Genomic DNA, 12,745 nt, shown 5'->3' with positions numbered 1-12,745 from the left:
TTGGTTAAGCATCTGACTTTGGCTCAGGTCATGATCTCGCGGTCCGTGAATTCAAGCTCCATGTCAGGCTCTGTGCTGACAGCTCAGCGCTTGGAGCCTGCTTCAGATTCTGTGTCTCCCTCTCTCTCTGTCCCTCCCCTGTTCACACCTGTCTCTCTCTTTGTCTCTCAAAAATGAAAAAATGTTAAAAAATTTTTTTAAGAAAATAAAATAAAATTTCTCTTCTGTTAAAAAAAAATCCAGTTAACATACAGTGTAATGTTAGCTTTAGGTGTAGGCAAGCTGGCTACAACATCTGTCACACCGTTGATTACCAATGTTGAGGCTACTGATCTGGCTGGCTAGGCTGGTGTCCCCTTCTTCCCTCGCCGTGACATGCACATCCCTCTGAAGCTGTGCATGCAGTGGAAGAGGATGACCTTCTCTAACAGAGGAGGGCTGTGGTTCGTCAAGGGTATAGGAGTAGCTGTGCTCCCCAGCTAGAACTCCAAACATGCTCTCAAGGTCCCTTTCCTTTCCTTCTAAAATAGGCAGATACTTTTTAAGCATTTACATATTTTTTTAAATATTTAGGTGCAAGTGAGTACATTTTACCTTATTTCTAAAGTTCTTGTATTGTGAATTACATTCATTGTATTTTTATATCATTAATTTACATTAACATTATATATTTGCATAACTCATTCATTCAAGTAATCTTGTTGTAGAATTTAACACATTTAAAATACTCTATAAAGGGGGTGCCTGGGTGGCTCAGTCAGTTGAGCATCCGCTTTGGCTCAGGTCATGATCTCATGGTTTGTGGGTTCAAGCCCCGCCGTCAGGCTCTGTGCTGAAAGCTAGCTCAGAGCCTGGAGCCTGCTTCAGATTCTGTGTGTCCTTCTCTCTCTGACCCTCCCCTGCTCATGCTGTCTCTTCTCTCTCAAAAATAAATAAAACTTAAAAAAATTTTAAAATACTCTGTAAAGAAATCTTACAAATGATGTGTTTCATAATTGTCACCCAATACTAAATTGTTGAATTCTAAAATAAAAATTGTTTTAATGGCCCAACAATTTTCCAAATATATATACAAATATATATAATTTCCAAATATAATATATTATGTATATACATATATATATACATATATATATATAATTTCCAAATAAAATACTGACCATGGCAATGATGAAAAGAAAAGTTGTATATACTATCACAATGTATTCAGGTATTGTATTCCAATATTTACAAGAGGCTAGATTAATCATATTCTTTACTGAAATCCTAGCAAGATGTGATATAATCTGTGCTTAGTGCTTAAAGCAGCCAGTAGCTTAAAAGTTTTCAGTAACAGCCTACATTCACACTGCTTTTCATTTACCTTAATCCTGAAGATGAATTATTGTCATCTGGGAAGCCACTACCCTTGGGAATGGAAATGTATCAAGTGCTTATACTCCTTGCAAGACGTTTTAAAATGAATAACAATTTACCTCTGCCTAAACCCTTCTTATATATTTCATATCTTCTCATACTCCCTGTTACAATCCCCTATGGCCCATTTTTACTCTTCTTTACATTTAAATCCTTCCCATATATCACACCATTAAATCGTAGTGATCAAACTCTATTCCTAATGCAACTGTAGATTATATTTTTTTGAAGCACTGTTCTGTAGTTCAATTTGTCACACAAGAAGACTTCCAGTGAGGTTTGTTGACAAAGTTGGGCACTGTAACTCAAGGTTTTCCAATTCAAAGATTAGGTTACGAGCCAAACATAAACTCCTTTGCCATATGATGCTTTGCATGAATTCTTCACTCAACAGTATCATCCTGCTGGGAAATGTAGTAAGAGAAAAAAAATGTGATTGATACCACAATGACTGCTCTATTCTGTAGAAAATAACTGTTGATTGCTCTGAAACTGTAGCTAAACAAAGTAAGACTGTGTTGTGTCATTTAGTTTAAAAGTTGTAAATCTTTCCCCATTTTTATTGCTGCCTATATGGAATTCAATACTTCTCATCTTAAAAGAAAACAGAAGATGGGCACATTGCAGAAGAACTTTAAAAATGTAATAGGAGTATAAATTGATGCAAAGAGAAATAAAAGGTAGCTTTTGCTTTCATTCTCTGACAAAGTGGAGTCTGGCAGCAAAATGTCCTTTATTTAAAATGTCTCGAAAGCTACATTAAAAGAAAAATGTCTTTTCTAATCCATTGAAACAAGTATTTTATGCAAAATGAAATAATGATATTTTATATTTGAACAAATAATTTTGTAACTGTCCAAATATATCTCCTCTCCCTCCTTATCCCTTGTTATCTCTAACTCCGTCTCAACATCTGTCTCAACCTCTAGATCTGTCTCTATGTATCATTTCTTGGCCTTTTGGCTAAGATCAAATATATCTGTCTCTATGCATCATTCATCTTAGAATCTCTAATTTCTAACAATTGCTAGATTTTACAGAGTTTTTAAAAAACAACTGTCAATATTTCTAACAAGGAATAAATAAATATTTTCAGGAAAAAAGCATAAATTTGATGAAAAGCCACTTTATGTCTAACACTATGGAGAATGCTTTATAATATCTACACAGAAATCCCTTAGTGAGTTACTATTTATTCCATATTACAGATAGATAAATTAAGGCTCAGAGAGATTTTGTGATAGCTCCAAATCACCAAACTCTTATGTGGTAAGACAATGATTCTGACTCCTGTCTAGTGTCCAAGTTCATGCTCATCTACAATACCAATCTGCCTTTATAGATATATTGTATCCCATCACTGAAAGGGAAAAAAGGGGCCTCTGAACTTATTTTTGATCAATATGGACAAGTCAACAATTTTTTAAATATGTGCAAATGAGAAAAGTAAAGTGATCAGTGATGGCTCTGTGACTATTTCCTTTGGCCTTTTTGAAAATATCTATCTATCTAAATACACCTTGTATAATTAATATTGGACTTTGTTTATGGAATTATTAGAAGAGAACCCAGGGAAACCCTTAAGCAGTAGGTTACAAAAGGTCATAGCTTTCTCCACCTGATTTTTATGTTGTTTTTGTTATACAGGATTCTGACAGTTTTATTGAGTAATAAGACACATCTTCTACTGCATAGACATTCTTACATTTTCTATTTTTTTCTTTTCTGTAGTTCCTAATATTCTACTTATTTTACTCATTTTTTGTTATTCTGATTTTAATTATGTGCATAAATTTCCAAAATGGGTGTGTTTACATCCATATATTATATATATATAAAATTGGTGTGTTTACATCCATATTATATATATATATATATATATGGGTGTATTTACATCCATTTATATATATTTATAAAATTTATATGTATTTATGTATATTTTTATATATAATATATACATATATATATAATAAGTTCTCAATAACCAGTGTAGCAAGTTTATGGAAAACAGACTTCACAAAAATTAAAGGTACTTATTTAAATAAGAAGTAAATTTGTTATTCCAAAGAAACTCGATTGCATCCTATAAAAGAGTAGAATATAAACGTGAATTAGCAATGCTTGAAACATCAGGGTTATAGCTAAATTCTATTATTTTCATTGCCAAGATCAGTGTCATGAAACATAGAAGTTTTACCCTTTCAGGTCTCATGTTTACATCTTTAATCCATTTTGAGTTGCTTTTATATACAGTGTAAGATCGGGATCCAGTTTCATCCTTTTACTTGTGGATATTCAGTTTTCCAGAATCATTTTTTGAAAAGACTACCCTTTCTCCAATGTATATTCCAGTGCTCTTGTTGGAGACCAATTAACTGTACATTTATGGATTTAATTTTGGGCTCTCTGTTCTGCTCCATTTGTCTATGTATTTGTCTTTATGAAAGTACCATACTGTTTTATTTACTATAGCTTTATATATATATTATATGAAATCAGGAATTCTGATGTCTCCCAATAGTTCATTATCAGGATCACTTGGGCTATTCCACGTCTCTTATTGTTCTATATGAATTTTAGGGTATTTTTTTCTATTTCTTAAAAAAAGACCATTGTTTTTTGGATGGAAATAACATTGAGTCATAGATTTCTTTGGATAATATGAGCATTTTAATAATATTTATTCTTATTAACCATGAGCATAAAATGTCTTTCTATTTATTTGTGTCAATTTCTTTCATTAATGTATTATAGTTTTCAGTGTACAAGTATTTCACATCCATGATTAAGTTTATTCCCAAGTACATTATTCTTTTTGATGCTATTATAAATGGGATTATTTCTTAACTGCCTTTCAGATATCTCATTCTAGTTTATAGAAACAACAGCATTTTTGTATGTTGATTTTGTACACTGAAACTTTACTGAATATGTTTATTATTTCTAACATATTGTGGAGTCTTTGTAGGGCTTTTTATATAAAAGTTCATGTTATCTGCAAACAGACTATTTTATTTCTTCTTTTGTGATTTGAATACCTTTTTTTTTCTCCCTTTTCCTTGTCTAATTGTTGTGGCTAGAATTTGCAGTGATACATTCAATTGAAATGGTGAGACTGGGCATCTTTGTCTTGAGCTGAAAGGAAGAGGTTTCCATTTTTTATAATTGAGTAGGAAGTTAGCTGTGGGGTTGTCATATATGGCCCTTATTATTTTGAGGTATGTTCTTTCCATGTGTAATTTGTTGAGAAATTTTAGCATGAAAAAATGTGTCAAATACTTTACGAGCATCTGTTAGATAATCTGGTGATTTTTTACTCTTCATTCTTTTTTTTAAATGTGTAAATCTCAAATATTAATCCGCACATGTAGAACCATTCTTGCATTCCAAGGATGAATCCCATATGATCATGGTATATGCTTTTGTTACTGTATTGTTATATTCAGTTTGCTAATATTTTGTTGAGGAATTCTGCATCTATGTTCATCAGGATATTGGCCTATAATTTTATCAAAAACACAAGCAACAAAAACAAAAATAGACAAGTTGGACTATATCAAACTAAAAGGTTTCTGCACAGTAAGGTAAACAGTCAAGAAAGTGAAAAGGCAACCCAAAGAATGGGAAAAATATTTTCAGCTCATATCATATATCTGATAAGTGCTTAATTTCTAATTATTTAAGGAACTTCAGTAACTCAACGTAAAAGAAATGAAACAACCTATTAAAAAATGTACAAAGCTCTTGAACGTCTCCAAAGAAGACATACAAATGGGTAATAGGTTTATGAAAAGGTTTTCTACATCACTAATCATCAGAAATGCAAATCACAACCACATGTGATATCTCACACTTGTTGGGATGGTTATTATTATTAGAGTAACAAAAGAGGAAAGTATTGGCAAGGATGTGGGGAAATTGGAATGTGTCTTGCACATTCGTGGGAATGAAAAATGGTGCATTCATTATGAAAAACATAAAGTTTCCTCAGACATTAAAAATGGAACTATCATATGATCCAGCAATGCAACTTCTGGGTATATATATCTCCAAAAGAATTGAAATCAGGATCAAAGAAATATCTGCACTCACATATTCATTGCAGCATCATTCACAATAGCCAACGTTAGGAAACAACTCAAATATCTGTTGGCAAATGGATGGATTAAGAAAACGTGTGTACATACAATAGAATATCATTCCACCTTACAAAGAAGAAACTCCTACCCTTTGTGACAATATGAATAGACCCAAAAGACATCATGATAATTGAGACAAGCCAGTCACAAAGACAAAGATTGTGTAATTGCATTATATGAGCTATCAAAAAGCGTCAAAAGTCTTAAAAGCCAAATGGAATGGTGGCTGTCAGGTGATGTTGAGGAGGGAAAAATGAGATGTTGTTCAACGTGTATAAACTCAGTTATACAAGACAAATAAGTCCTGGAGATCTGTTGTAGAACCTAGTGCTTAGAGTTAACAGTGAAATGTGGTGCACTTAAAAATTTAACAGGGTAGAATTTATTCTGTGTTTCTACCGGAATAAATAAATTAATTAAATTAAAAAAATAAAAATCTGTTAGTTTCCTCTCTTTATCCTTGAAAATGTTACATAATTAAATACATAAGGAACATTTATAAATAATCATATCCAGACTTGTGAACAAAAGCCTTCAGATCTTTCACTTGTATTGTTACTTATAAGATGAATTTGAAAGTTCTATAAATATAGATGTAGTAAGCCTGCGTTGCTATAACTTACAAATGTTACTTCAAGTTTTAATAGTATGCTAACATATAATCTCAAAAAGTTTTTTAAAATGTATTATTTTGACCTCTAAGAGCTTTAAGTAAAAACATGATTTCAGAAACTGTTTATAATTAAACAAATACATTCATGTGACTGAATTTATGAATAAAATTATATTAAATCTTCCCCTAAAATTCTTCTCAAAGATAGATGCTGGTACATAGTAGGTGATTCACTGATTAAAGAAATAATAGCTAGTATTTTAATGTTATAACTAGGAAAATACATTAAAAAATACTTGACCAACATTAAAAGAAAATCAGAATAGAGAGTTAAAGTTAGTCTCTCTTACAACTTTCACCATAAAGTCCAAAGTATTCAATTAATTTTCACCTAAATTATTTTTTATGAGAAAGTGAATTGCAGAATTCACTGATATTTAGCAGAAATATATAAAAGGCATAGATAAATTACAGTGGACCTTATCCAGGTCATTAACTCTAGCCTTCCTTTCTCTTTATCTGCCTTAAGAATTTTCTTTTTAAATATTTGTTTGTAATTATGGTTGAATTAATATACAGATATTAGATAAAGATATAGATAAATATATACTGGTAATCAGGACTCGGATAAGATCCTTCTCCCCCACTGGATTCACTAATATCTACATGTAATTATTGATTTAAAGAGAAATGAGATTCTTGAAACAATGCTTTAACCTTGTTCAAGAACTCAATTCAGAGAAATAGGCATGCCAAACTAGAGAGTCCTCCAAATATCAGGGCCCCTGCAACAAATTTGATTATACGAGTTGTAAATACATATACCAAATTAGACTGAGAAGCAAAGACAGTCGTCATTCCAAGTACACCCAGACCCAATCCTACAACAACCATCCTGAGGCATATGCTGACCGGGGGAATAAAGTGTCCGGGAGTTTTCTCATAGAAAGCTCGTTTGATAAGGCATAGTTAGTACTTTGAGTTCCAGGCAATTCAGCTGTAACTAAAACTCCATCTTGAGCATCCCCACTCTATCCATATGTCTCTCTCTACGTCATCGTTTTGTTTGTTTGTTTTTCAAAAAGAATGAATGGTACATTTTCCCCATTACTTCATGATACAGTTGGGAAACGTGTACAGTGATGACAAAGCATTTCAAGCACTAAGTGGAGAAAACAGCCCAGGGATTGATGTGGGTGGCAGGGCAGTGAGCGTCTCACGGTGGCAGTGACCACGGCGGCTTCTGTAGAGAAGCCCAGCCCTACACCTATTGGCGCTTTGTGTGGCAGGTGTTCGATACATACGGGTCTTTCTGGCTGAATCTTCCACAAAAAGAGAAGAGATGTCTTCGTCCACTCCTGCTTCATTCTTTGCGATACAAGTGTATGCTCCTGTATCTTCATAGCGCACGTTGCTTATATGAACCTCGCTGCCATTTGCTGAAAACAGAAGGCAAATGCAACTTGTAAACTACGATTTCCGTTTTGGTACAGTGCTTTCCGCTTACACAGTCAAGCAGTTCTCTTAGCTTGTCCTAATTAAACTGTTTGCCTTCCTACTTCCATGCTTTGGAGGCATGCCAAATTATTCCCAAAGCGTTCAAGTGTTTCGTAAACTGTGTTGTCATTCTGTTAACAGAGAGCCCAAAACTCTATGTCAAATGCACATGCTTTATATTTTATACTTATTTCCTATTTCTTACCTTGCATAAGTAGTTCATATTGATAACTATAATTCCATTTATTTATTTATTTTTAGTATTCAGAATCATTTTTGCCCTAAGCTTTACAAAATTTTTAAATAATAGCAATTTGGTTTATATACAGAGGAATATACCTATAAAGACTTCACAAAGAAATTAAGCGAGCTACATCATGCAACTCTAGTACATCTGCCTCTTGTCAAGGACATTATTGAGCTTGTATTATGTATCTGGAATTATAAGGTAAGGGAATTCTTAAGTAAGGAAAACAGAAAGATAAAAACACACAATTTGTCTGCGAGATTTCAGTCTTTTGCCAGGAATGTAGGTAAACAATATTATAATATGGAAATTGATACAGTCAATGTGTAACCAAAAGGTTAAGGGAATATGCAGCTCAACTTTTAAATCTTAGTAAAATAATTTTTAAGCTAATCCCTAATTCCTGAGTTCCGTTCCCTAATGTGGATACAGAGTATAATTAACCACTGACTATATGTTGGAAATATACAAGGTGCTGTTAGGTATATTATGTGTTAATTGTACTAAGTAATACATAATTATCAGAAGCAGAATCTGAGACTCAAAGAATGATCTTACACAAATCACTCAACTCAGACTCTAAAATCCCACGTTTGCTGTGTTCATTTGTTTAGGTCCCCCCCCCACCCCCGCCGTACTTTATTTCTTTCAGTGTTTCTGTATTTGTGCCTCATGTTATCTAATCACAAGAACACCATGCACCATGTCTTGTGTGGCTGTCAGGAGAAAGAAGACAGAAAAACAGCGGGAAAACACATTGAAATACCACTGGCTCTCAAGGAATGTGAATAGGAAAATATGGAGAGGCAGCAAGTGTTGGGGGAGGAATCGCCATTCAGACTACTTGAACTTCTCCCTCACTTTACAGATGTTACTGCACACCTCCACCCTCACCCCCCCTCCATCCATTGTTGAGAATCACTATGCCAAAGGGAGGTTGGCGAATTGCTTTTGGTTTTGTTTCTTTGCTGTAAAAGGCCTGGTAAATATTTTATGCTTTGTAGGCCATACCGTATGTGTGACAACTGCTCACCTCTGTGGTGAGCATGAAAGCAGCCATGGATGGTATTTTACAACACGAGTGTGACTGTGTTCCAAAGACAGACACACAAACAAAGCCCCCTCAAATGACTTTATTGACAAAAAGGGCAGCTTCCCAGTTCTGACTTGTGGGCCTTAGTTTGCAGACCCCCTGCTCTGAAAGATAAGGAGGGAACATATGATTAAGCCTACATCAGCTTCTTATTTCATGTGAAATATGGCTTGCTCCAAAGAACATACCTTTTCTCAAGGCCCACACGCTTAACAACCACAATTCTCTAGGTTTTTTTTTTTAAATAGCAAGTCAATTTATTACTTCCTCAAATTTTCTCTTCTCAATATTCTTATATGTTCTCTTAACCTACATGCCTCACCGTCTTCCTCCTTCTCTACATAATCCACCATTCTTAGACTTTTCCTACTCTATTGCCAGAATGAGCAATTCCCTCACCCATTTATCATTCTGACACATAGGCCTTACTAACTGCCCAAACTAGAGCAGGCTGACAAATCTCCACACTTGGTGTCCCTGCATCTAGTTTTTTGAGTACATCGAGAGACTACTGCATCAGTAAATTTACAGATTTTCTAATTCACAGCTTTCAGTTTGCAGATGTTCAATGCTACTTGCTATTCATTCACCTGACCTTTATGGTTACATGCCTTTCATTTCCTGCTCCATTTTTATTTCAAATCTTTATTCTGTTTGATGTTTCCCATGTTAATATTAACTTTTTACTGTATGCAAGTGACCTTGTTTTTAAATAATGAAATACATACCTATAATTAGAAAGTAAACTCAAATCACTTTGCAGTATACATGATTATTAAATCATCATATTTTATACCTTAAACTAACACAATGTTATGTTGATTATATCTCAATAAAAGCAGGGACAACGAGTTAGGCCAACTTCTTATTTCCATCTACATTTTCACATCTATTTACTTTTCAAAGGAAACTGTCTTGTTTGTTTCCAAGGAAAACATCCCCTCTTTTCTTTTTGATTTCTGTAATTATTTGGTCATCCTTCCTCACTTCCATCATATTCACATCATTTTTTTACTAAAATTCCTTCAAATTGATGCATTATTTAAAAAGAAACAATATCTTTATTCATCCTAATCCTTTTCCTCAGCAGCAACTATCTTTTTTTTCCCTCCTTTCAAAAGCTTGAGAGATTTTTATATTTCCTACTTCCTTGTCATTTCTAAACCCACTGAAGACTGATTGCTACTAATATTGTTTTTCTAAATGTCAAAAGGCCAGACCTAGTCACCTGACTCATGAATACATTTCAGTGATTTTCCTTGACCTTTCTATGCATTTGACATTGTTGAACTCTTTCGTATACTTAGCTTTATTTTCTTCTGTAGAATCACCCTGTTCCCATGCTTGCTTTTTGATTTTCAGTCTCCTTGTGTTATTTATCTTGATTTGCCTTCCAGTTAAACGTTTCTGCTGTTATAAGGTTTTACTTCCTCTCATTAACATACCATCCCAACATGGATGTAGTTAGTGCCTAGATTTGGATCTCACATATGAATGCTCACTAAGCATTTGTTGAATAAATGGATAATTGAATAACTTTGGTATTGGTAATATGTAATCATAGAGAAAGCCACATGAAATTCAACACTCCTATGCACCCACATTTATCTCTTAGGTTGTATTCCCTACTCAACTTTCATTGTCACATTGTCTCAAATTTAGCTATTTTCTCTTGTTTTGAAAAATGATAATAGGTATCCTACAAGGGCCCATACTCTCAATATTGAATCTGGAGTGTAACCAACACCCTGAATTTACCTTCCTGTATATTTCTAGAGGCAATGATATAACTACCCCGTCTAATATGGTATACAGGCATTAAATGGGCCAGAGACGACAAAAATCAGAAACCAATTAGAACTTTCTTTAATTTCTGTTAATCAGATCAATCTTCTTCTCTTTTAAGATATAGACAGTAAAGATGTAATCAGTAGGTGTAAACATGTAAATTCATTAGTTTACTTATATTAACATGGAGACTTGTAGGATTCAGGATTTAAAGGTCAAAATTACTTTCATGTATCATTTTTGACTTGCAAAAACACATTAGTAGATATTTCAAAAAGAAGTATTTAAAAAAATATTGAAACATTATTTGTTCAAGTGGTATGAGAAGTGATATCTATGCTTATAGAAATAATACCAAAATGAAAATACATTCATTTCTAGCAGGAAGACTTACAGGAATTTAAAGCATGCAATAAAGACTATAATGTCATGCAACAGATACTCCTGTGAAATGACCTGTCATGTTCTGCTCGTGATGATGAAAACAAGATTTATACATTTTGGAACCTACTAGTATAATCAACTTATATGCAACTGCTTTTGCACTATTTAGATTATTTGATAATACAAATATTTTTTTGTTTTCAACTTACCACGTATTCATGATTGTTATAATTCATGTAATAACTAATTATATTTACACATAGATTATCAAAACAGGATATTTTATAAATTAGAATTCAATAATAATACTTAAAACTTTAAGACAATTTAGTAACATTTTTATTTCCTTCTCTCTTCATATGCAAAGTATGCTACAAAACACTAAGGAATTTCCATATTATTTATACTCTCTATAATACATTTTAATAATATGATTTAAACATTTAATTGACCCCTTCAGAAATTAATTATCAGGAGATCCACCTATTCTGTTCAGCATATCTTTTATAATTCATAAGACAATTATTTAAAAGCTACATAATATAATATTTTACTTATTACCAAAATAATGATGCAATCAATTATTATGACAAGTTTATTATTGAAAACACTAAAAGTACTAAAGGACTCTATTTCAGACATAATGTCTTAGAAACAACTAAATTATTTTCATAGTCATGACATTTTGTGCATCAACTCATTTTCTTTTTTTTCAAATCATTTAAACTGTTATACATTTTAATATAAAATTGCTACATGGTCATTTGAAAGGAAAGAAGGCAAATGAAAAGCACCTTGAAGCGTGAGTTGCTTGGACAGCTTTGGTGTGATGTCAATTCCATTCTTCAGCCAGCCCAGCTGAGGGTTTGGTATGCCCTCTGCATGGCACCTGAGACTCGCAGTTACCCCGGGTTCTCGAGCCTGACTCTCTGGATACACTCGGATCACTGGAGGGACTATAATAAGAAATGGAAAACAAGTGAGTTAGTAAGTCATATTCTGTGATTTTCCAAAAATTGCAATATGAAAAACTTATTAATTATATATTTTAATGATATATAATTCTATAGATCTTTGTTTCCAAAATATCATTATCTGCAAAAATTTGCCAGTGTTCCTTGCATCAAGGTTATTATGGGACTGTGTTAGGAAAAATACAAGCTGAGCCTTGAATATCCTGTTTTGGTAATAAAGGAAGTTTTCAAAGGATGATAGAAACATCAATAAGATACAGAATTCAAGGGCACCTAGGTAGCTCAGTAAGTTAAGAGTCCAAATTCAGCTCAGGTCATCACCTCACTGTTCAGGAGTTTGACCCCCACATAAGGCTCTGTGCTGACAGCTCGAAGCCTGGAGCCTGCTTTGGATTTTGTGTCTCCGTCTCTCTCTGTTCCTCTCCTGCTCATGCTCTGTCTCTCTCTCAAAAATAAATACATTATTAAAAAAAATTTTTAAACAAAATACAGAAACCAGCTTAAAGGGGCCCTTATTTGCCAAATATGAGAATTTTGAGCATTAAAATAGTTAATAACAGAAAAGAAACATAAGGAACAAAATAAGACTTTAAG

At 33.2% G+C, this 12,745-nt stretch overlaps 1 protein-coding gene across 1 annotated transcript in view; it reads right to left on the bottom strand.

Moving 5' to 3' along the window:
• The window catches only part of FSTL5 (follistatin like 5), a 711,768-nt gene that overhangs the window by 122,479 nt on the left and 576,544 nt on the right, over positions 1-12,745 (bottom strand). Inside the window, exons 9-10 of the mRNA XM_029939311.1 lie at positions 11,972-12,133; positions 7,473-7,607 (exon numbers count right to left, since the gene is read on the bottom strand). Coding sequence (XP_029795171.1) covers positions 7,473-7,607; positions 11,972-12,133 — 297 coding nt within the window. The remainder of the gene's footprint in view (positions 1-7,472; positions 7,608-11,971; positions 12,134-12,745) is intronic.

Source organism: Suricata suricatta, chromosome 1 (genome assembly GCF_006229205.1).
Source record: "Suricata suricatta isolate VVHF042 chromosome 1, meerkat_22Aug2017_6uvM2_HiC, whole genome shotgun sequence".
Taxonomy (NCBI): Eukaryota; Metazoa; Chordata; class Mammalia; order Carnivora; family Herpestidae; genus Suricata; species Suricata suricatta.
The sequence above is the reverse complement of the archived record's forward strand: the minus strand, read 5'-3'. Positions and strand labels throughout refer to the sequence as shown.